This window comes from Dendrobates tinctorius, unplaced genomic scaffold, assembly GCF_039654945.1.
Source record: "Dendrobates tinctorius isolate UK_male_01 unplaced genomic scaffold, ASM3965494v1 ptg000155l, whole genome shotgun sequence".
Lineage (NCBI taxonomy): Eukaryota > Metazoa > Chordata > Amphibia > Anura > Dendrobatidae > Dendrobates > Dendrobates tinctorius.
In genome coordinates, this window is record NW_027361822.1 from 11,645,431 (window position 1) to 11,671,642 (window position 26,212).

Genomic DNA, 26,212 nt, shown 5'->3' on the forward strand with positions numbered 1-26,212 from the left:
CGTCTCCCTGTTCTGTTTCCTGCTCTTCCAGTCTGCCTCCGTCCCTCCTGTCTGTACATTCCCCTCCGTACTCCGCTAGCCTGCTGTCTGCCTTTCGTACCCGTTTCCTGCCTTCTTGGTTCCTCTGTCTTATGCCCATATACATATGTACACATTTCTCCCTGGGGTCTCCTGTCTGCACTCCCTCGGCTTCTGTACCTTTCCCTGCCGTCCCTACGGGTATAGCTGCCTGGTTCCTTCCCTCTCGGATATCCTCTGTTCAGGTACCCTAGCTTCTGTTCGTTATCCTTGTTCTGTCTCTTGCCTTACTCGTCCTTCGAGCCGTCCCTCCTGGTATCGGCTGTCGCGGCCCTGACCTCTGTGGTCTTGCCCCCAACGATCCCTGTATAGAGGTCGGTCATCACCTGGTGCGCTCCCCCCGGAGGCTCCAGAGCCGCGACCCAGAGGGTCCACTCTCGGGCGTAGTCTGCTCCTGAGCATCACACCTACCTACTACACCCGATTTGATATTATGGCCTAGAACTTGAAGTATTTTGTTGGGCCAACTTGTGTTTGATTGGAAACATTTGTGGTAGTTCCTTTTGAAAGGATATATAACTTTTAATTGAGAATTTCTTTGTGAGACATTACTGATACTCGCCAACACATCTTATATATGGTTAGCTCTGATCCATAACTCTGTAAAGAAGGCCTCACATTGTATACATCTGTGTGGAACAACTGGACCCCACCTAAACTACATCTGAATGGGTTTGAAAATTGGATTTCATCAGTAGAGATGAGCAAACCCGAACTTAAAAGTTCATGGTTTGTACCAGACAGTTAGTGTCTGGTTCTAAACTGTGAACTTCTCCCCAAAGTCAGTCATAATGCTAGGAGTTCCGTGGAAAGACAGAGTGAGATTTCCAGTTCAAAAGTTCAGGTCCCAATTGTTCGGGTTCAGGTTCACGCTCTGGCACCCAAACAGAACTTTGGACTAAAGTTTGGGATGGGTACGAGAATTCGAATTTTCACAGATCCGCTCATCCCTATTCATCAAGTATTACAAGACTCAGACATCTATTATACAATAATGCTGTTTGTCTCATCAGTTATAGGAGGAATAGAAGCTCCTCATAGATGATTTTATCATATTCAGATACGACAAATCTTTGATGCACAAAACAGGATTAAGAAACCTTAAATGCAGTCAGACATGTTACTGAACACAAATTCAGGGAGAACGTCTGGTATGACTTCTGGACTTTATAAAATGTCGCCATTTAAATATTTGAAAAATGATCCCCTTGTAAGAATGGATAAATGGAAAAGGGACATTGAGCCCGATACTGATGACCAATTGACAAGCGTCCTTGAGGTGGTCAGGTGTATAGACAGACCTAAGGGAAAGTATCAGTCTGTCACAATTATATTATCCATAGGGGATATATGACCCCTCTGTTTCTCCACAAGATCGGAATAGGTACGGAGGTCAAAGCTACGAAGTCCTTAGTAGAAGTTGCTGATCTTATACACATGCTCGGGGATTACACAGTAAATACTTTCACAGAGTAAAGTTATTACAATTGTGTAATCATAATTGATAGGTTTCATTGAAGACACCAAGGTATTTTTTCATAAATAATGTAGAAGAACCAACACTGGACACACATGGTAAAACTGTGGTAGGACATTTATTGTTTCTTGCATATAAATTGATAACATTTAGATGGATTCAGAAAAACCCTACTACAAAACATGATTAACAAAGTCATTACTACAGGACTGTATGAGAAAGTGGTTTATTCTAAAAGAATCGCTAGAGGTAAAAATGAGAGAATTCGGGCTCCGTGGCTGGATACTTCGGGCCTGGTTCCCAGCATGTTAGTACAAAACGGGGTCTTTGTCCTTAATGCTCCTCTACTCAGTATAATGAGACTCACTAATACTGTTGATCTACAGAGCGTTTGTGTAAAGTAGAAACTGCCAAAATACGAGGACCTCCTCTGATCTATATGTCATTGTATAAAGAACTATGGAGATAGCGGTATTCACTATATAAAATATGTGATGTTCCTGTAGCCCTAATATTTCCGTACATGAGGTCTCTGAATAAATAATCTTTCCCCAGCATTACAAATTTGGATAAGGGAGGCGGGGAGAAGGAGACATTTTATTTTAATTGGAATGGATAACCAAAGATGTTCAAACAAACAAGGAATGGATCGTACATGTGAATAGTAATTTACAATATGAACATGTTTATTATTGTAGTATAGAAAAGTTATAGACTTTGTTCACACACGGAGATTGTGGATTGAAGAGACTGATGAATGGCAGGTCACTGATATTGGAGGTAGAAGGAAATATTGGGTATTATTTGGTAGATTTAAGGGGAGGTGTTGCAATTCTCTTGTTCATATAGGGTATATTTAAATATGTAGCTGTGAACTATTCAAAGGAATATTGCATTTAATTTGATGTTTAGATAACAGGTGTACCGTATTTTGCGGGATTATAAGATGCACCCCAAATTTTGGGGTGACACAAGAAAAAAAATTTACGTAAAATTTGGGTGCCTCTTATCGATTTTAAGGGTAGCTTACCTGGGGTGGAGCGGGATCACAGGAGGCAAGGATGCTGCTTCAAAAGGCTGGTGGTGGTGGCAGGAGTGGGGCGATGCTGTGATGCCTGGGCGCTTATTAGATATCGGAGCCTGCGAGCGTAGTCCCCTTACCCATTCAGTTCCCTGCGGCGGGCTTTGGAAAAATGGCCTCCAGATTGAGATTTCGGGAGAAGAGATCTTGTTTCCCGAGATCTCAATATGCGCATGCGCTGCCTCCGTTGGCAATTTTCCTGAAGCCCACTGAATGGGAAGCTGAACTGAATTGTTAAGGGAACTTCTCTTACCGACACCAACATCTAATGAGAGCCCAGGCACCGCAGCCAAATTTGGATGAAAAGATAGTGCATCTTATAATATGAAAAATACGATATATTAAGAACATATGTTTTAATTCAAATGTAAGTTCTAACTTACTTTCTGGTTTACGTTGTCGTTAGTTTGACTCTCTGTTATGTGTTTTCTTGTACAGTTTGTCAAAAATATATGGTTTATACCTGTGTGAGTTTTCCTTTGTGGTCAGCAAAATATGATTTTCAAGTAAAACATTTCCCACATTCTAGGTATGATAATGACTTCTCTCTTCATGAGATATTTGATGTTTAATAAGACTCTTTTTGTTGGTAAAATATTTCTCGCATTCTGAACATGAAAAAGGCTTCTCTCCTGTGTGACTTCTCTGATGTCTAACAAGAGGTGATCTATCTGCAAAACATTTCCCACATACTAAACATGAAAATGGCTTCTCCCCTGTATGAATTCTCTGATGTGTAACAAGAATTGATTTATATGCAAAACATTTCCCACATTCTGAACATGAAAATGGCTTCTCCCCTGTGTGAGTTCTCCGATGTATAACAAGATGTGATCTATCTGCAAAACATTTCCCACATTCTGAACATGGAAATGGCTTTTCACCTGTGTGAGTTTTCTGATGTGTAACAAGAATTGATTTATATGCAAAATATTTCCCACATTCTAAACATGAATATGGGGTCTCCCCAGTGTGAGTTCTCTGATGTATAACAAGATGTGATCCATCTGCAAAACATTCCCCACATTCTGAACATGAAAATGGCTCCTCTCCTGTGTGAGTTATCTGATGTGTAACAAGATGTGATTTATCTGCAAAACATTCCCCATATTCTGTACAAGAAAATGGCTTTTTCTCTATGTGAGTTCTCTGATGTTTACTAAGATGTGATTTCTGGTTAAAACATTTACCACATTCTGAACATGAATATGGCTTCTCCCCTGTGTGAGTTCTCTGATGCTTAATAAGAGTTGATTTATCTGAAAAACATTTCTCACATTCTGAACATGAAAATGGCTTCTTCCCTGTGTGAATTTTCTGATGTTTAATAAGATCTGATTTGTATGCAAAACATTTACCACATTCTGAACATGAATATGGCTTCTCCCCTGTGTGAGTTCTCTGATGTTTAATAAGATCTGATTTAAATGCAAAGCATTTACCACATTCTGAACATGAATATGGCTTTTTCCCTGTGTGAATTTGTTGATGTCTAATAAGAGTTGATGTAATGTTAAAATGTTTCCCACATTCTGAACATGAATATGGCTTCTCCCCTGTGTGAATTCTGTGATGTGCAACAAGTTTTGACTTATTTGCAAAACATTTCCCACATTCTGAACATGAATGTGGCTTCTTCATTGCGTGAACTTTTTCTTGTCTAACAAGCTTTAATTTCTGGTTAAAATATTTCCCACACTCGGAAGAAAATCTTTTCTCCGCTATGTCAATTTTTGGATGTGTAACGAAAGACGTTTTGAGGGAAAAACTTTTTACACATTCTACATTTGAAAATGGCTTGTTTGCTGTAAGAGCAGTTAGATTTTTAACGTTTCTTTTGTGACACTTATTTTTCTTAATAGTCTCTGATAAATCAGAAGATAGGACCCGTTTAAAAATATCAGATGAAGACTGTACTTCTGGAATAGTGGTATAGACATCAGTTATATCTTGAGTGATATCAAGGTCTTCTGATTTAAAAATTAAACATGTCAGCTGTCCATCTGATCTCTTGGTGTAATCACCTGCCAAGAATAAAGATTATTTTTTAATAAATCATGTTGAATTATATTTTTAGAACATTTCTAATTTGCGTAAAGAAATTGCAAGTTATGTAGCAAAATTAAATTATTTAGCAAGACAAAAACAGTTAATAATTTAACCGTAGACCTTGAAAAGCAACCTGGCTTCATGACCCAATCCAGCAAAATCTGTGCTCCCACAGCCAAATATTCCCTCGCTTTTGAGTTCTGCTGTGTGCCAAAATACTGCTACAATCCACATTTTTAGCATTTTACATTAAAATTTATGTATGGTAGACGTGTCTCCAGAAGCAAAAGTTGGGCTACGCTTATTGGGCATTAAAATGACATATATGCAATTTTTACTCTCCAGCATTCACTGCGTGCTAGTTTCCAGATATTACATTTGGAGTCAAAATAGTCTCTACACCGAAAGGTGAATTCCATGAGGGTAATACAGTCACTTTATGCAGTTTTCTACTGTTCTATTTTCTGTTGTTCTGTCACCCACACACTATTCCAGCAAAATCTGCATTCCCATACCAAAATTTTCTTCATTCCCTTCGGAATCCTGCCATGGGCCCAAATAGTATGATATTGTCCGATTTGGGAGAAGTTGCAAAATATATTGTGGGGTCCATTTTTTCTATTTACCCTTGTAAATTGAAAAAATTGGGGCTGCATCAACAATTTAGTGATTTTTTTAAATTTTTGAATTCTAATTGTTAATTATTGTTTTACACCTAAAAAGGTTAAATTTCATGAATGCTTCATCGTTTTAAGATTGAAGGTAGACTTAGTCATAGAATGTTAGAGTTGGAATAGACCTCAAGAGTCATCGTGTCCAACCCCTTGCTCAATGCAGAATTCACTAAACCATCTCAGCCTCTGTTTGAAGACTTCTGTTGAAGGAGAACGCACCACCTTTTGTGGCAGCCTGTTCCACTCAATGATCATACTCACTGTCAAAAAAGCCGGATTACTTACCGGTAATGCTCTTTTAATGAGTCCATGACAGCACCCACTTGGAGAGAGGGATCCTCCCATAGGAACAGGAAACCTACAGAGATAAAAGAGGGCGGTCCACCTCTCCCCCTCAGTTGGATTTCAGAGTACCAGGAGGACCGCCAAATATTAGGCCATTATATTATCCAATTATTCTAAGTTATTAACTTCACAACTAAGAAGGTGTATATACATTATGTTAACTTCTAGGGAGGGTTAGTGAACGGGTGCTGTCGTGGACTCATTAAAAGAGCATTACCGGTAAGTAATCCGGCTTTTTACCCTTCGCCACGACAGCACCCACTTGGAGAGACTTTCAGAGACCTTCACCTGGGAGGGACCACCGTGCCGAGGACCGCTCTACCAAAGGCTAGGTCAGATGAGCATGATAAATCAAGCCTATAGTGATTATAAAAAGTAGAGGGTGTAGACCAGGTTGCCGCCTTACATATAGATTCGATTGCGACGTCTCTCCTTTCTGCCCAAGAGGAAGCCATAGCTCTGGCTGAATGTGCTCTGACACCCTCCGGAGGATTCTCATTGCTGAGTATGCCAGCCCAATCGCATCTCTGATCCGAGACAGGGTACCCCTTGTAACTTCACATCCCTTCTTTTGGCCCTGAAAAGAAACAAATAGAGCCCTACTCTTCCTCCAGCTGCTAGACCTTTCAGTGTATTGTAATTTTGCTCTTCTAACGTCTAGTGTATGGAATCTTTCTTCCTCTGGAGTAGAAGGGTTACTAAAAAATGAAGGGAGATGGATTTCTTGTGACCTATGAAACCTCCCTGCTACTTTTGGTAAGTATGAGGGATCTGGTTTTAATATTAGCTGATCCTGTAACGTCACTAAAAAAGGGGGATCTATTGAAAGTGCCTGTATGTCACTAACTCTTCTGGCTGAGGTTAGTGCAACTAGCAGTGCTGTTTTGAAGGATAGGTGTTTAAGGGAAATTGAATCTAAGGGTTCAAAAGGCGGACGTGTTAAGGCCTCCAGAACCGGGTTCAGATCCCAAGGAGGGACTCTAGGTATGTGTACTGGCTCGCTCCGCTCACATGCCGCGATGAATCTGCTTATCCATTTATTGCCTGCCACATTATAGCTATAGAGGGCCCCTAGAGCTGACACCTGAACTTTTAGTGTGTTGACAGCTAGCCCTAATTCCTTTCCTTTCTGTAGGAATTCTAGGATCGCCGTAATCGGGATTCCTCCAGACTCAGGCCTTGTGTGGGACTCTAGGAATTTTCTCCATACTCTGGTATAAATTCTCGTCGTTGTTATTTTCCGACTTTGTAGGAGTGTATTGACTAGTCCCTCCGAGAACCCTCTTGATTTCAACATTTCCCTTTCAAGTTCCAGGCAGTCAAGTGGAGACTGCCCACTTGAGGATGGAAAAAAGGTCCCTGTGAGAGGAGCCTGGGGGTTGAGGGAAGCACCCACGGATCTGTTACTGACATCGCTTGCAGGCATGAAAACCACGGCCTCCTGGGCCAGAATGGTGCTATTAGGATTATTCGTGCTTCCTCTGCTCTGATTTTCCTGATCACCTGCGGTAGTAGTATGATTGGTGGGAACGCATATGCCAGTTTGAATTGCCACGGGGCCTGGAGGGCATCCAGAATTTCCGGACTGTCTGACACATTTAGAGAGGCGAACCTCCGCACTTGCCTGTTTTTTCTGGTGGCGAAGAGGTCTATTTGGGGGAAGACCCCAAAGCGACACGATGTGTGTGAATATTCCCCGGTTTAGACACCACTCCCCTTGCCGCAGTGTATGGCGGCTTAGGAAATCTGCCTCCACGTTGTCTCTTCCCCTTATGTGGAGGCCTGAGAGAGACAACAAATGTTCTTCTGCTAGGGATAAAATTCTTCTTGCGGAAGACATTAAGGTGACCGATCGAGTTCCGCCTTGTCTGTTCAGATAAGCGACTACGGTGGTTGTCCGAAAGGATTCTCACGTCCTCCCCTTGTAACTGTGGAAGAAAATGAAATAATGCATGATAAACTGCCTTTAGCTCTTTTAAATTTGACGAATCCTTATCTTCACCTATATCCCATAGGCCTTGGGCAAAGTTATTCCCCATATGGGCTCCCCATCCTGTGGGGCTAGCGTCCGTGATAATTATACGGGAGGGTGTTATAACCCAAGGTACTCCCGCCGTTAGGTTATCATCCTTTAGCCACCACGCAAGGGAGGTTAGGACCTCCTGGGACAGCGTGATTTTCTTTGTCAGATTCCCTCGGTCACGGGACTCCTCTAAAAGAATTTGGTATTGTAGCGTCCTCGTGTGGAACTGGGCCCACTGAACTGCCGGGATGCAGGCAGTAAGGGATCCCAGAAGGGACATTGCTTCCCTTAAAGACATGTGTGGCCGACGTATCGCCATCTAAACCTTCTTTTTAATCGCTGAGATTTTTACCTGCGACAGCAGACACCTTTGGCTTATGGAATCTAGCTCGAGACCCAGGAAAGACTGAACAGACTGCGGCTCGATTCTGGACTTTTTGAAGTTTATTATCCACCCTAGGGCCTGTAAGGACAAGATTGTGTCAGCAACTCGATCACTACATTGTCGAGATGAATTTCCCACTATCAGAAAATCATCCAGATAGGGTACTATTAGTGTGTCCTTCTGGCGTAAAAAAGCCATCACTTCCAGCATCACCTTTGTAAATACTCGTGGTGCGATGGAAATGCCGAATGGCATGGCTGTGAACTGGAGATGCTGTATCTTGCCATCGAGAAGGACCGCCACTCTGAGGTATTTCTGATATCTGGAATGGATGGGAATATGATATTAAGCATCCTTCAGATCCAAGCCTGCCATCATACAATTGGGGAAGAGGAGCTTAATCGTGGATCTTATGGATTCCATCTTAAATTTATGATTTATTATGAATGAATTTAATTTTTTCAGGTTGATAATTGTCCGGAATGATCCGTCTGGTTTAGATATCAGAAAGAGAGGGGAGTAAAATCCTCTCCCTTCTTGCCCCTTAGGCACATGGACCAAAACTTTTTTGTCCAGTAAATTCCGAATCTCAGCTTCCAGGGCCTGCTGTTGGATTGGTGAGCTGAAGGATGTTATAATCAAAGAATTACGGGGTATATGATGGAATCCTATTTTTAACCCGTCTCTGATAATGCCTAGGACCCAAGGGCTAGCCGTAATTTTCTCCCATTCTCGGAAAAAAAATTTTTGTCTCCCTCCTACTGGAGGGACCGGCTCCTCAGTTCCTGTCCCTGCGGAAGGAGGATCCCCTAAACATGGCACCTTTGCCTTTTCCTTCCTTTGTGGCCCAGCGGTTTTGATTCTCCGCTGATCTTCCCCGGCCGAAGGGTCTTCTCCTAAACGCCCTCCTATAAAATGGGAGAGGAGGGTTAGGGAATCCTTTTTTCCTTTCTTTTGCCTTCGTAAGGATTTCATCTAAGGCTCTTCCAAATAAGAACTCACCCTCGCAAGGAATGGTACACAGTTTTGCTTTGGACTGAGTGTCACCTCTTCAGCTTTTAAGCCACAGGCTACGCCTGGCGTTATTAGCCAACTCCGCTGTTCTGGCTGCCATACGTAAGGAATCAGCCGAAGCATCCGCTATATATGCTGCTGCACCGCGGATTAGTGGTATGGCGGCTCGTAGTTTGTCTCTAGGGATCTTCTGGTCTATTTGCTGGTCTAGTTGATCGATCCAGACCAGCATAGAACGAGCTGTGCAGGTACTAGCTATTGCCGGTTTAAATGTGCCGGTAGCTGCTTCCCATGCCCTCTTCAAAGAGGCGTCAGCTTTGCGGTCAAGCGGGTCTTTTAAAATGCCCGTGTCCTCCACTGGTAAGACCGTTTGTTTTGAGGCGGAGGCCACTGCCGCATCTACCTTTGGGACCTTACCCCATGTCGACAACTCTTCGTCGTCGAAGGGGTACCTTCTTTTTGAGGTTGAGGGAAGATACCCTCTCTGGTCCTGTCTCTCCCATTCTTTCTTAACCAGCGCTTTTATTGCTGGAATAACTGGAAAAACTCTCCTCTTTTTGTCCGTCAGACCTGCAAACATGATTTCTTGAGTCGTCTGCGGCTCCTTTGTGTCCGTGCATCCCATTGTATTCCTCACGGATTTGACTAGATTATCCATGTGATCTAAAGGAAAACAGCAGCGGCCCTCCATCTCTGAGGAGGATGCTGATGTGGATGCGTTGGAACTATCTGAGACTACTTCGCCCTCATCGGTGTCTACAACCGCTGGTTTGGTAGTTTCGATATTAGAGGGCCTGCTCTGGTTTAGGGCCTGTAGCTCTTCCCTAATTATGGCCCTTATGTCTACGGCTGATGCCTGTTTTGCCGTCTCATTAATGCATTTTTTGCATATCCTTTTTGTCTAAGACTCCGGTAACGGACGTGCACACAGGGCGCACTCTTTATTTTTTGATTTTTCCTTCCTTTTTGCCTGAGATATGATGACGGCAGGGGAGAGAGTAGAGAGGGAGAGAGAGAGAGAGAGAGAGAGACATTTTATCAGCTTGATAGGCAGAGCGACGTCCACTCACCCAGGGAAGCTGTAGGTACCGGCTCAGGCTGCGAAGGAGGCTTGTTGGCGTGGCTTCTGTGGCTACGATCCGAGGACCCTCGTCTTGTATGGTCCTTGGTTGCTGCTGCGTCGCCTGCCTGGGGATGCGGGTCCTGTCTCGGTGAAGACATGATTGCACGCCATATCTCTGCGCCCCAGGCCTTTTGTAAGCCCCTTCATACCTGGTACCTCCCCCTCCAGGTGCGCCTATTTGCGGCTCATTAGTATGCGCATCGGCGCTGACACTAGCCGCTTGCGCAGATTGAATCGCTCTCTTTTTTTTTTTTTTTTTCTCTCTGCTGGAGGGGGCGGGGAGCGCCTCTATGCCTGCGGTGCCGCCCATCCGCGCGTGCGCTGTGAGTCGAGGAACCTCCGGTAACCCGGAAGTTCCTCCTTACCACATCCTGCCGCTCTGCATGTGCGTCCTCCTGGACGCTGAAGCCTTCTAGGAACGCCGGAGGTTGCCGTTTCCTCCGGTTCCTGCGCCCCCACATGGACTGGAATGGATCCTCCTGCCCGGTATGTTACCCCAGACAGACCCCGGTCGGCGCCACCCGGTACCGGTGTCTCTGCACTCCATACCAGCCGAGGAGGGAGCCGGATTCCAGCACTCCCCCGTCGCTGCCTCTGGACCAGAACCCCTGCCGTTCTCGCAGACACTGCACAGGCGGTTCCTTGGCCCAGGTAAGCTGTAGCGTATCCTGCGGTTCCCCATCGGAACAGGAAACCAACTGAGGGGGAGAGGTGGACCGCCCTCTTTTATCTCTGTAGGTTTCCTGTTCCTATGGGCGGATCCCTCTCTCCAAGTGGGTGCTGTCGTGGCGAAGGGTAAAAATTGTTTTTAATATCTATTCGGTATCTACTCCTTTTCAGTTTCATTCCATTGCTTCTCGTGATTCCATGTGCAATTGAGAATAATGATGCTCTTTCTACACTGTGACATCCCTTTAGATATTTTTAGACAGCTATTAAAGCGAACTTGTCAGCTGTTTTGCCCGATATAAGATATGGCCACTGTCTTTCAGGGCTTATCTACAGCATTCTATAATGCTGTAGATAAGACCCGATCTGACCTGCAAGATAAGAAAAATAACTTACACTCACCCAGGGGGGCGGTCCAGTCCAATGGGTGTCGCAGGGCCTGGTCCAGCGCCTCCCATCTTCTTATGATCGCCGTCCTCCTGCTTTCTTCATGGTCCCCGGCATCGCGCTACTGCACAGGTGTACTTACCTGCCCTGTTGAGGGCAGAGCAAAGTACTGCAGTGCGCAGTTGCCAGGAAAGGTCAGAGAAGCCCAGCGCCAGCGCACTTCAACAGGGCAGATAAATACTCCTGCACAGGAGCGCGATGCCGAGGAGCCTGTGAAGCAAGCAGGAAGGCCGCATCACAGGAAGATGGGAGTATAAAGAAAAACTCCTGAATATAAATATACCCCCGACTAAGGAATATACTTCCGAAACGCGCGTCGGGGTGTGCGCAGTATTAGGCACCGGCAGAATTTAAAGGTACAGACCCCTCTTTTCATAGATGATATTCTTGTATTAGTATTCTTTGTGTGCTGCATCACACTGACTGGAATTATTTTCTCATGTAATTTCTTCCCCCTTTCCTTTTTGCACTTCTGGCACTTCATGTGGTATATTGCATTTAACCACATATGCACTTTTTTGGTCACTCATTTGCGTGTATTCACTTTTTAAAATTTATATTCAGGAATTTTTCTTTATACACCATTTAATGATGCATACACAAGTATTTTTTTATATTTAAAAATCATCTTTTTATAACACTTTTTAATCTTCTATTGTCCAAATTGAGGGGCTTTTTTACATTTGACCATTGATTTTTTTTTTTATATTTATTTGGTATGTGTTTATTATTGTTTTAATACCTTCTCCATGTCCGCCTTTTTGTACATACAATATATACGTTGATTTGTTGTAAATAATTGTTACTACATTTTCTAGGTTCCTAATTACAGGCACATGTTCTGATATGGTACTACCATTTGCCATTTTAAAATAAAGGCATTTCATTTGAATAATTAATTGTCTGTCGACTTTGTTGTCCACTTATCTGGGTATCTTGGTTCTCTGTGAAAGTGGAAGTAGTATGTTGTTTGATGGGAATCTACTTACAACGTATTGGGGAGAAGTCATCATGACATCTTGCTATCTTCAAAACAGAGTGCCAGGTAAAGCCACAAATAAAACTCCATATGAGCTATGGAACTGCGAGAAGCCTAACCTGAAGCATCTCAGGATATTTGGAAGCAAAATGTTTATGTATGTTCCCAAAGAAAAACGTGCCAAGTGGGAATCACATGCAAAGCAAGGAGCCTTGGTGGGCTATAGCAAAACTCAAAAGGGATACAGAATCCTGCACCCGGAGACCAACACAGTAAAAACCAGCAGAGATATAGTGATTGATGAAAACTCTGTATCACTCAAATTCCATTAAGTTACACCAGTTATTCAACCTAAGAAGCAAGAACAAGAATCTCAATCACCAAACCCAGACACCAAAAAGGAAAACACTCAAGTGTGGATAAGCTCTGAAGCCACCAAGGAAGACACAGAAGAACCAAGTCAACCTCCAGTCAGGAGATCAGAAAAGGCCAAAAGTATCCCAGCTAGACGCCTTTCTTATATGGTCAGAACTTAGACATGTTGGGTATCTGCAAACTCGTAATGACCTGGAGAATCATAACGGCAGGTCAGTTTTACATTTCGTGAAAATGGTAAAAAAATTCTAAAAAAATAATTGTGGCATTGCACGTCTTTTTGCAATTTCACTGCACTTGGATTTTTTTTCCCGTTGTCCAGTACACTATATGGTAAAATCATTGTCGTTGTTCAAAAGTACAACTCATCTCGCAAAAAACAAGCCCTCATAAGGCCAAATTGATTGAAAAATAAAAAAAAAAGTCATGGCTCTGGGAAGAAGAGGAGTGAAAAACAAAAATTCAAAAACTCAAGCTGGTAAAGGGGTTCAAGTTATTTACTACATAAAAGGAAACATGTCAGATTACAAATATGGGGCAGAAAACTGGCTATGGTAGAAAGTTATTAACTGAAAGAATCTTGTGCAATAACTAATATAGACAAAAACTGACATTTCTTGAGTAATTAGAGCAGACCTGCACAACACACATGCCGTGGGCCACATACGGCACGCCAAAGGATGTTGAGTGGGCCGCGGAGCTGACCGGGAGATGCCGCTCCCTTCTTCCCATATTCAGCCCCAATGTGCATTAACAAGGTGGTCAGCACGCTGCTGATCTCTTCAAACTGCTGCTGGCGCCAGGCCGCAGAGGTGACGAGGACTTGGCGTGCATTGGTAAGCGCTCTAGGAGGAGGATGAAATGTGTGTTTTGTGCTACTTTCCAGGGGACATTATGGACAAATGGCGAGATTATGGAGCAATGGAGGATATTATGCGGCAGTTAAGGGGGGTTGTGAAAGGGGTCATAATATAGTGTACGGAGTAAGGGGACTTTATGCACAGAGGCAGTGTGGGGAGATATTATGGAAAAGTGCATTTTGGGGGTGACATGGAGAGCAGCAGTGTGAGGGAACATTATGGAGATGGGCAGTGTGGGGGAAATATTATGAAGCACTATTTGGAGAATTGCAGAGGGGAAATGTGAGGGAGACATCATAAAGAGGGGTATTTTGTGTGGGGGGCATTATGGTGTTAAGAAGTGTGGGGAGATATTTTGTGCAGGACGCATAGTGAGGGGCAATTATATATTCAGGGGCGCATCATGGGAGATATTTAAATTAATGGAGCAGTATAATGATACTTTTATTTCTAAGGGCACCGTGTCAAGCTCTGGGCATGAAATCTTATAATCATGTCTGCACTACATGGGGACAAAAGGTATGGGAATTATTTGAATTAAAGAAGATGTCGCCTATAAGGTACATGGATGTAAATGTTTTATTTGTGATCCTGCCTGCATTTCATCAGTGCTATGGCTCCTGCATGGTCCGCAGTCTTATGAAGGTCAGTAACAACTCCCAGCATTTCCTTACCACTGATAAGGACATATTGGAAATTGTAGGATCAAGTAATATAATTATATGTGGGGCTGACCTGTCATTACAATTGATCACTGTACTAAGATTGGTGTTGTATAATTCTACTGACGGTGGTTCTGGTGGTACATTCAAGCATTCAGGTTTTGATTGTGGTTCTGGAATTGCATTTATGTACTGATGGTGATTCTAGCACCGCATACATGTTCTGATCTTGTACACATGTAACAATCCATAATGTGATTCATGGCTATGTTAAAATATAAAAATCCTGTAAACATAGAAATTTGAGATTCTGAGAATTTGGCAAGTTTCTGCTGCAAAAACTCTGGTTAAGGCTAGTTTCACACTTGCTTTTTTTTGCAGCGCGTTTTTCCCGCAAAAAAACGCATTAAAAAAACGCATACAAAAGCATACAACTGCTGCGTTTTTTTCAAGCATTTTTATGAGCATGCATGAAAAAAACGCAGCGTTTTTATGCGTTTGTATGCGTTTTTAGTGCGTTTTTACCGCGTTGGCGTTTTTTTCCAACATTAGGTGGCCCCTCACACTAACCCAAACCATGACTTTACTAACCCTAACCCTAACCAACCCTAACCCTAACCCTGACCCTAACCCTTAACCAAACCATACTTAACCCTAACCCAAACCCTAAACCCTAACTAACCCTAACCCTGACCCTAACCCTAACCCTAACCAACCCTGACCCTAACCCTGACCCTTAACCAAACCATACTTAACCCTAACCCAAACCCTAACCCTAACCCTGACCCTAACCCTTACCCTTAACCAAACCATACTTAACCCTAACCCTGACCCTAACCCTGACCCTAACCCTTAACCAAACCATACTTAACCCTAACCCTGACCCTAACCCCAACCCTAACCCTGACCCTAACCCTAAACCCCTTTAACTAACCCTAACTCTAACCCAAACCCCTAAATTCCATGGTTAAAAAAAAAAAAACGCTTGTGCAAAAAAACGCATACATAAGCATGCCAATGCGCACATATGCGCACCCATAGGCTATAATGGCCATTTTTAGCGCAAAACGTGCGCATATGTGCGCATGCGCTTTTTTGCAGGGCCAAAAAATGCAACATGCTGCGTCTGGAAAATACCAACGCACACCCCAAAAAAACGCAGCGCATGAAAATCGCATACGTGCGCATGCCAGCGCGCAGGTATGCGCACCCATGTTAAATATAGGGGAAAAAACGCATGCGCAGGTATGCGTTTTTTTCCAGCGCTAAAAAACGCAAATGTGAAACCAGCCTAAGTTAGCTTGTGTTAATACTGATTTTTATTTGGAGTAGAAACTCTCCAAATCCTCAACTTGGCAACAGTGACGTATTAATGTACTGATGGTGCTGCTAGTGATGGATTTATGTAAGCACCCCTTGAAATTTTTCGTGGACCTTGGAATTGGTTCAGTATGGCAATGTACCTTTTAGAGCAAAAAATGTTGTGCAACCCTGAATTACAATATGTGACATGGTATTACTAGGCAATCCAAACAATCGTAGGGGACAATATTTTCTGTTTGATGAGTTTATTTAACCCCTTCACCCTGAGCCGGTTTTCACCTTCATGACCAAGCCAAATTTTACAATTCTGACCAGTGTCACTTTTTGTGGCAAGTACTCTACAATGGATCCCACTGATTCTGAGGCTGTTTTTTGTGACGCATTGAACTTCATGATAAAGTGGTAAAATTTCTTCGATTTGACTTGCGTTTATTTGGGAAAAAAAAAAAAAAATCAGAAATTTGGAGAAGTTTGAAATTTTTTAGTTATCTTCAAACTTTTAATTTTTGTGCCTTTAAATCAGAGAGTCATGTCACACAAAACAGTTAATAAATAACATTTCGCACATGTCTAATTTACATCAGAACAATTTTTGAAACTTTTTTTTTTATTAAGTAGTTTTAAGGGTTAAAAGTTGACCAGAGATTTCTTATTTTTACAAAACCATTTTTTTTTTTTTTAAGGGACCACATCACACTCGAAGTGACTTTGGGGATCTCTGTGGCAGAAAATACCGTAAAGTGACACCGTTCTAAAAACTGTACCCCTCAAGGTGCTCAAAACCACGTTCAAGAAGTTTATTAACCCTTCAGGTGTTTCATAGAAGTTATTGGAATGTGGAAGGAAAAAATGAACATTTAACTTTTTCACAAAACATTAAATTTCGACCCCAATATTTTTAATTTTCACAAGGGTAACAGGAGAAAATGGAACACAAAATTTGTTGTGCAATTTCTTCTGAGCACGCAGATACCCAAATCTGGGGGAAAATTACTGTTTGGGTGCACGTCAGTGCTTGAAAGGGAAGGTGGCTATTTGACTTTTCGTATACAAAATTTACAGGAATAATTAGTGGACACCATGTAGCATTTGGATAGTCACTGATAAAACTAAACAGTGGAAACTCCCACAAGTGACCTAATTCTTCTCAAGGAATGTATCTAGACATGTGTTGAACACCTTGAACTCACAGGTTCAAGTTTATAAAGTAGAGCTATGAAAACAAATAAAATCACATTTTTTCCACAAAAATGTTTTTAGCCCCAAATTTTCAACGATGCCCCATACGTAGTCTAAAACTACTTTTGAGGCACAGTGCAAAGTTCAGAATTGTAGGAGCGTCATATCACATTGCAGATTTTTCTGCCTGGTTTGAGGGTGCTATGTCACACTGGCAGAGCCCCTGAAGTGCCAGAACAGAAAACCCCACATAAATGACCTCAATTTACAAACCACACTTCTCAAACTCATCTAGGGGTGCAGTGATCATATTGACAGCACATGTGCCTCACAGAGTTTTATACCATTGGGCAGTGAAGAAAAAATAATTAAATTTTTACCACTAAAATTGTATTTTAGCCCCAGATTTTACATTTTCATACTGAGAAATGGGTAAAAATGGCACCAAAAATTGTCCCACAATTTCTGCTGAATGTAGAAACACCCTATATATGGCTGTACAGTACAGCTTAGCCACATGGCGAGACTAGGAAGGAGGAGCGCTATTTGCCTCCTGGAGTGCAGATTTTCCAAGAATAGTTTTCAGACTCCATATATAGAGCCACTACGTGATAGAAAAGCAAAATCCCACCTCAACTGACCCTTTTTTGGAAATTATCTACAGGTATGCTGACGATTTTGACTCCATGGGCGCTTTGCAGAAACAAGCAGCAGTGGATGTGAAAATTACAAACTGCCATTGTAGTGACCAGTACGTTGTAGTGCCCAGCTCGTGCTTCTGGAGACATGCACCCTTAAATTAGGTGAACTCTCATTGCTACAGAAATGCCAAACATGTGGACGCTAAATGTGGTTTAGGCACACTGGGACTTAGAAGTAGGGTGTATTTGAATTTGGGTGCCATAAGCGATTTTCCAGAGCCTTTGTGCTACCAGAAACGTGCAAACCCCCTATATATCCGTTAACAAATGGCAGACCCGAGTGGAGACTTCCTTTTTTGTGGATTGAGTTGAAGCTTTTAATAGGGACATTTTACATAATGTTTGGGATCACATTTATTCTGTGCTCTTCGATGAGCACTTACATCGGGGTTTCCATCTAAATCTCCAAGTGACGTGATTGAGATGAAACACTCGAGGGATCTATTCACTATAATGAGGCAGGAGAGTTACTCTGGACTCCATCTGGCCTCTGTTCAGCGGAGTTCTTTTCAGAAGTGCACAAAACTGTGGCCATCGGCGCTTTTATGCACACCTAAAAAGACGGACACCGCCGAATCAAAGGCCAAACGATGTCCACAGTGGCTCCATCTGCCTCATTATAGGGAATCTTCCGAGGGTTCCATCTGAATCATGTATTTCAGAGAATTACACAGAAACCTAGGTTGACACGCTCAACGCAGGATACATGTGAACCGAGCCTTACTGCGTTCTTTGGGAGGCAGAATGAACAAAATCAACAGCAGGTGAAGAATTGGTTTTATTTTTTATGCCGTTCTTTGTGCAGTATAAGTGATTAGACAACTTTATTCTTCGGGTCAGTGCGAGTTCAGCGATACCAGATTTATATAGTTTTTATGTTTGTCTGCTATCACACATTAAAAGACGCTTTTTATTGCGCATCCTCATATTTAGATTGCTATCATTTTTCATATTTCGGCTGACAGTCAGGTCAGGGTTTGTTTTTGCAGGGCAAGATGATGTTTACAGTGATACTATATTCATTAACATATGTCTTTTATCGCATTTTATTTCACTTGTTCAGCAGTATGATGATAAAGTATATTTTTTTGCCTCACTTTTTTATTTTTTTTTTACAGTGTTCGCTAAAGAGGTTAACTAGTGGGGCAGTTTTCGTGGCAATACCAAATGTGTACTTTTTTTATAACAATATTTCTGTGTACAATATATATATATATATTTTTTATTATTTTATCTTTCTTTAAAAACATATTTTACTTTGCCCCTCTATTGGACTTTCACTTTTTTTTTTTTTAAAACTCTGATTGCTTCTGATTACTTGTAAAGCATAACAATACATGAGCATCGTCATACTTAATAAACTGTCTGTGCTGAAATGAAAGACAGACAGGATACACAATGCTGTGAGCATAGTGCAACATGTTTGCTAGCTCTGGTGACCCGGATGTCGTCATGATGACATTGAGTCACCATGGCAACAATCAGCTTCTCACAATGACATCGCGGGGCGCCAACCGGAGGGCAGAGGGGCTTACTCCCTTTGCATGCCTGCTAAATGCTGCAATCAATATAGAGAGAAAGTCTATTCTTAGGCCCTCCTGGATTAGGTTTACTATCCATGGGTTGTTTGAAATTCTCCTCCAGGCTGGAAGAAAAAGGGTTAACCTTCCCTCCACCCTGGGCGTACTGTCACTTGGAGGGCTTTTTGTCTCGGGAAGAGTTACTAAAGAAGAACCCTCTATCTCTTCTTTTGTCATCCCACTTTTGTTCCCTCGGTGGTCTCCTCTGAAAAAACCTCCTATTTCGAAAGGGCCTTTTAAATGCTGCTGGCCCCAAATTTGGGAACCCTTTCTTCTTGTCCGCTGCTTTCTAGAGGATGTCATCTAACATCTCCCCAAAAAGGAATTTCTCTTCACAGGGGATTGAACATAATTTCATTTTGGTCTGTAGGTCCCTTGGCCAACTTTTAAGCCATAGTGTTCTTCAGGCCGCGTTTGAAAGTGCTGCTATTTTGGACGATAGCCTGACTGAATCGGCCAATGAGTCCGCTAGGAAAGCAGCCGCTCCCCTTATTACTGGGATAGAATCTAAGATCTTATCCCTTGGTGTCCCTTCCCTCAGCTGTTTCTCAAGTTGGTCCACCCATACCATTAGGGCTCTTGAAGTACATGTCACCGCTATGGCTGGCCTGAGGTTACCGCCTGCTGACTCCCATGCCCCCTTTAGAAAGGTATCTGCCTTTTTATCTAGGGGATCCCTGAGGGTGCCCATGTCCTCAAAAGGAAGGGCGAATTTCTTTGAGGCCTTTGCGACTGCTACATCAAGCTTCGGGGCTTTATCCCAAGACGTAGATGCCTCCTCCTCAAAGGGATATTTTCTTTTAAGGGAAGGGACTGTAGTATTTTTCCTGTCTGGCTTGTCCCATTCTTTTTTGATTAGGCCCTTGACAATTTTGTTAAGTGGAAATGCTCTCAGTTTTTTTCTGGCCTAGTCCCCCGAACATTATGTCCTGGACTGTTTTATCCGGCCTAGGGTCCAATACCCCCATGGTAGACCTTACAGCTTTTACTAGTCTGTCTACCTCTTCTAGGGGAAAACTGTGACGCCCTCCTGTTTCCTCGTCTGAGGAGCCGGATTCCGAGGTTTTAGACGTGATTTCTCCCGACGTGGAAGAGTCTGACTGGCAGGTTCCTATCGTGTCTTTCTTCCTCGTTTTATCCCTATGCTTAAGGGATACGAGGGCGCTCTGAACCTCTGATTTGATTGCGGCCCTTAGGTCGGATGCGAAATCCGGAGTCTCCTGACAAAGAATTTTTGTGCAAGACTCACATAGCTTTTCTCCCATGATACAGGTAGGGGTCTAGTGCAAGTGGGGCATTCCCTGTTCTTTTTTCCCTTCTTCTTTCCCTAATAAGGGAGAGGAATTGTATTACAAGGGTGAACATTCACGAAGATCACTTACCCCCAAAGGTGCGCGGCTGCAGGTACCGGTTCGGGAGATGGAGTCAGGTCCTGTATAGGCTGATCTCCTGGTGGCGATTTGCTCCTTGCCGCTGACGTACTGCACCGCGTGGAGTGACTGCTGGAACGGCCATCTCTGTTTCGTTCCTTCTGCCGGTGGTGGTGTTGGTGGTGCTGCTGCTGCTTGAGCTGCAGCCTGGCATGCTGCTCCTGTTGCTGGTCGCTATCCCCCATTATCAGGATTGCTTCCAGCCAGGAGTTCTGAATCCACCATTTTTAAATGTGCCGTCCCCGTGACGTCACCGCTCCCATCCTGCACCGCGGCTGGCCGGGGAGCATGCTCCTGCGCATGCGCCGGTTTGAGGGACCCAGAGGCCGTCTTGGTACTCTCTGTCCAATGGCGCTGCCCACACTTCCACCGGGTCCCCGTGAACCCCGATCTCCTTTCCGGAGCGGCGGCTCCGACGTCTCCCGCCCGCTCACCCAGCAGCACGCATCGGCCCCAGTGGTGGTGGCGGTGGTGGCTTCGGGCACTGTTCCTGCCGCAACAGGGGCCTCCCCCCTGCCGTATACTGGACAAGTCGGCCCCGGATCCGGACTCTTCTCCTTCAAATCACAGGTGCGCCGTACTGTGGGTCCCCCTGTCAGGGACAGGAACCCAACTGAAGGCGGAGGAGAGGTACCGCCCTTTTATCTGTAGGTTCCTGTCCCTGAAGGGCGGATCCCCTCTCTCTGTGGTGCTATCATGGGTGAGAGAGAAAGTTCTATTCTAAGCAGTATGTGTGGAGAAAACCAAGCAATGCTCATCACCTGCCCAATACAATCCCAACAGTGAAACATGTTGGTGGCAGCATCATGCTATGGTGGTGTTTTTCAGCTGCAGGGACAGGACGACTGGTTGCAATTGAAGGAAACATGAATGTGGCCAAGTACAGAGATACCCTGGATAAAAACCTCTTCCAGAGTGCTCTGGACCTCAGACTTGGCCGAATGTTCACCTTCCAACAAGACAATGACCCTAAGCACACAGCTAAAATAACAAAGGAGTGGCTTCAGAACAACTCTGTGACCATTCTTGACTGGCCCAGCCAGATCCCTGACCTAAACCCAATTCAGCATCTCTGGAGAGACCTGAAAATGGCTGTCCTCCAACGTTCACCATCCAACCTGACGGAACTGGAGAGGATCTGCAAGGAAGAATGGCACAGGATCCCCAAATCCAGGTGTGAAAAACTTGTTGCATCATTCCCAAGAAGACTCACTGCTGTACTAGCTCAAAAGGGTGCTTCTAATCAATACTGAGCAAAGGGTCTGAATATTTATGACCATGTGATATTTCAGTTTCTCTTTTTTAATAAATTTGCAAAAATTTCTACATTTCTGTTTTTTTTCAGTCAAGATGGGGTGCAGAGTGAACATTAATGAGAAAAAAAAGAACTTTTTTGAAGTTACCAAATGGCTGCAATGAAACAGAGTGAAAAATGTAAAGAGGTCTGAATACTTCCCGACCATGACGGATATTTACTGCAAATGTCGTGAAGGGGTTAAAGTACGACTCCAGTGTTGTTTTTTTTATTGCACTGCTGGAGTGGTGCTTTAAATCTAAATCCTCGGCCACCTGTCTGATACTCACCTGCAGCATTCATCTGTTTCCAGCATTGCTCCAGACGATCTCTGCAAAAAGTGACCTGCTCGCAGCTCCAGTGCTTCATGGAGAGATGCGGAAATTACTTTTCAATAAAAGTCTATTAGAGCCTCATTTTAGCTCTCATAGACCTGTATTGAGAGAGTGTGACGTAGGTTCTGACTTCCGGCCAGTTAGAATCTACTGTCACAAGAAGGCGCAGGGGGCACCAGGAAGGTACTGAAAAAAATTATAAAGACACCGCAGGCAGGGGGGATTAGATTCAAAGCGCCACTCCAGCATTGAAAAAAAAAAAAAAAAGTCATATCCTTTTGTCTATTATGTAGAGCCTCTCCTTTCCCTAATGTTTTTTTTCTTTTGTCTTCCCGAAGGGACAGGTGGTAATGTTGGCAAGTATCTCGCTCTAACATTTAATTTTATATAGACACTTACCTTGGGGTGCTCCTGCCTGTGTGGGTCGACATTGGTGGAACTGCTGATCATTGTCTTTTGTTTACATATAAATATGTTTGGGGAACAACGGTTCTACTGTCCGCAGGCTAACAGTACCCTCCAAAAGGATGGATAATTGCTATATCCCACATTGCTGCCGCTGCTTTAGGATTACAAGGATTATTTCCTTTCATTTTTCCTTTAATTCGAAGAAGCAGCAGGAACTTTACCTCCCAATAAAGTTGTGTTTTTCCTGCAGTTTTTCTAGGACTGAGGCATCTTTAATTATATTTGATAATTACACAAGGGAAGGAGGGGAACTAGTAGAGATTATATATATATACACAGTGTGGAAAATAAGTATTTGATCCCTTCCTGATTTTGTAAGTTTGCCCACTGACAAAGACATGAACAGTCTATAATTTTAAGGGTAGGTTATTTTTAACACTGAGAGAGAGAATATCAAAAATAAAATCCAGAAAATCACATTGTGTAAATTATATACGTTTATTTGAATTTTGCTGTGAAAAATTTGATCCCTCTGGCAAGCAAGACTTAATACTTGGTGGCAAAACCCTTGTTGGCAAGCACAGCAGTCAGATGTTTTTGTAGTTGATGATGAAGTTTGCGCACATGTCAGGAGGAATTTTGGTCCACTCCTCTTTGCAGATCATCTCTAAATCATTAAGATTTTGAGGCTGTTGCTTGGCAACTTCAACGCGCTCCACAAGTTTTCTATGGGATTAAGGTCTGGAGACTGGCTAGGCTACTCAGTAACCTTAATGTGCTTCTTTTTGAGCCACTCCTTTGTTGCCTTGACTGTATTTTTTGGGTCACTGTCTTAATGGAAGACCCAGCCACGACCCATTTTTAACGTCCTGGCAAAGGGAAGGAGGTTGTCACTCAGGATTTTAAGGTACATGGCTTCATCCATTCTCCCATTGATGTGGTGAACTAGTCCTGTACCCTTAGCAGAGAAACACCTCCAAAATATAATGTTTCCACCTCCATGCTTGACAGTGGGTATGGTGTTCTTTGGGTCATAGGCAGCATTTCTCTTCCTCTAAACACGACGAGTTGAGTTACTGCCAAAGACCTCAATTTTTGTCTCATCAGACTACAGCACCTTCTCCCAATCACTCACAGAATCATCCAGGTGTTCTTTGGCAAACTTCAGATGGGCCTGTACATGTGCCTTCTTGAGCAGGGGGACCTTGTGGGCACTGCAGGATTTTACACCTTCACGGCGTAATGTGTTAGCAATGGTTTTCTGGGTGACTGTGGTCCCAGCTGCCTTGAGATAATTAGCAAGTTCCTCCTGTGTAGTTTTAGTCTGATCACCTTCCTCATGATCAACGATACCCCATGAGGTGAGATTTTGCATGGCGCCCCAGATCGATGTCGATTGACAGTCATTTTGCATTTCTTCCATTTTCTTACTATTGCACCAACAGTTGTCTCCTTCTCACCCAGCATCTTATTGATGGTTTTGTAGCCCATTCCAGCTTCTCTGTCCCTAACATCCTTAGAAACCTCTTTAGTCTTACCCATGTTGTAGAGGTTAGAGTCTGACTGAGTTTGTGGACAGGAGTCTTTTATAAAAGGTGACTATGTAAGAGAGTTGACTTTAAAGCAGGTAACGAGTTGATGGAGCATCTAACTGGTCTGTAGGAGCCAGAACTCTTAATGGTTGGTAGGGGATCAAATACTTATTTCTCACTGCAAAATGCAAATAAATTTACATAATTTATACAATGTGATTTTCGGGATTTTATTTTTGATATTTTCTCTCTCAATGTTAAAGTTATACACTGTTCATGTATTTGTCAGTGGGCAAACTAACAAAAATCAGTAAGTCAGCAGGGGATCAAATACTTATTTCCTCCACTGTATGTATGTATATACACTGCTCAAAAAAATAAAGGGAACACTAAAATACCACATCCTAGATATCTCTGAATGAAATATTCCAGTTGCAAATTTTTATTCATTGCATAGTGGAATGTGCTCAGAATAAAACATAATTATCAATGTAAATCAAAATGAATATCCCATAGAGGTTTGGATTTGGAATGATGCTCAAAATCAGTGGAAAATCAAATTACAGGCTGATCCAATTTCAGTGAAAATGCCTCATGACAAGGAAAAGATGCTCAGTATTGTGTGTGGCCTCCAAGTGCCTGTATGACCTCCCTACTGTACAACGCCTGGGCATACTCCTGATGACGCGTCGCATGGTCTCCTGAGGGATCTCCTCCCAAACCTGAATTAAAGCATCCGCCAACTCCTGGACCGTCTGTGGTGCAAGGTGACGTTGGTGGATGGAGCGAGACATGATGTCCCAGATGTGATTGATTGGATTCAGGTATGGGGAACGGGCGGGCCAGGCCATAGCTTCAATGCCTTCATCTTGCAAGAACTGCTCACACACTCCAGCCACAAGAGGTCTGGCATTGTCCTGCATTAGGAGGAACCCAGGGGCAACCGCACCAGCATATGGTCTCACAAGGGGTCTGAGGATCTCATCTCGGTACCTAATGGCAGTCAGGCTACCTCTGGCGAGCTCATGGAGGGCTGTGTGGCGAAAATGCCAAGGTGCTGATAATAGCGGCACACCACGCAGCCGCTATGGGCCCCTTGAGTCGGGGGGGGGGGGGGTCGCTTGCAGCCAGCACCAACTCCACTCCGCTGCAGTGTTCAAAGCAACGATGGAGGAGAGAGCGTCAGATGACGCTCCCTCTCCCATCATTTCCCTCTGCCTTTGACACTGCGCGTACACGATAACGTCACTTCATCGCGCACCAACTGTATGCCGCCGTAGAGACCGGAGACAAGCCTGGAGCAGCGCGGGGCACGAGGAGGTGAGGATTGTGTTTTTTTTATTTTATATATATCATTGAGTACTGGACGGTGGGGCCTTTCTGGGGGGGCAACATTATATTCTATGGGCAGCTGTATTATATTCTATGGGGGGGGATACATTATATTCTATGGGGTGGTGGGCTGTATTATATTCTATAGGGGGTACATTATATTCTATGGGGAGGTGGGCTGTATTATATTATATGGGGGGCTACATTATATTCTATGGGGAGATGGGCTGTATTATATTCTATGAGGGGGCTGTATTATTTTCTATGGGGGGGCTACATTATATTCTATGGGAAGGTGGGCTGTATTATATTCTATGGGGGGCTGCATTATTTTCTATGGGGGGGCCTGTATTATTTTCTATGAGGGAGGATTGCATCATATTCCTTGATGGGGCTACATTACAGTATATTATATGGGGAGGTGAGCTACATTATTTTCTATGGGGGGCTGTATTATTTTCTATGAGGGAGGATTGCATCATACTCTTTGATGGGGCTACATTATATTCTATGGGGAGGTGGGCTGTATTATATTCTATGGGGGCTACATTATATTTATTATATTCTATGAGGGGTGATTGCATCATACTCTATGAGGGGTCTACATTATACTACAGTATATGACGGGGCTGCATTATATTGTATGGGGGTTACATTATATTGTATGGCGTGGCTGCATTATACTCTGAGGGGGCTACATTATATTCTATGGAGTGGCTGCATTGTGGGGTGGCTGCACTGTACTATATGTGGACTGCATTATAATGTATCGAGGACTATATGAAGAACTATGGGATGCATTATACTATGGGAAGTGAATTGTACTACATGGATGACTATGGAGGTGCATTGTACTA

General features: G+C 43.3%; 1 protein-coding gene across 1 annotated transcript in view; it reads right to left on the bottom strand.

The window, feature by feature from the left end:
• Positions 1 to 1,654: 1,654 nt before the first annotated feature.
• The window catches only part of LOC141051007 (uncharacterized), an 850,460-nt gene continuing 825,902 nt past the window's right edge, over positions 1,655 to 26,212 (bottom strand). The window contains 1 exon segment of the mRNA XM_073547783.1: positions 1,655 to 4,660. Coding sequence (XP_073403884.1) covers positions 3,162 to 4,660 — 1,499 coding nt within the window. The 3' untranslated portion in view covers positions 1,655 to 3,161.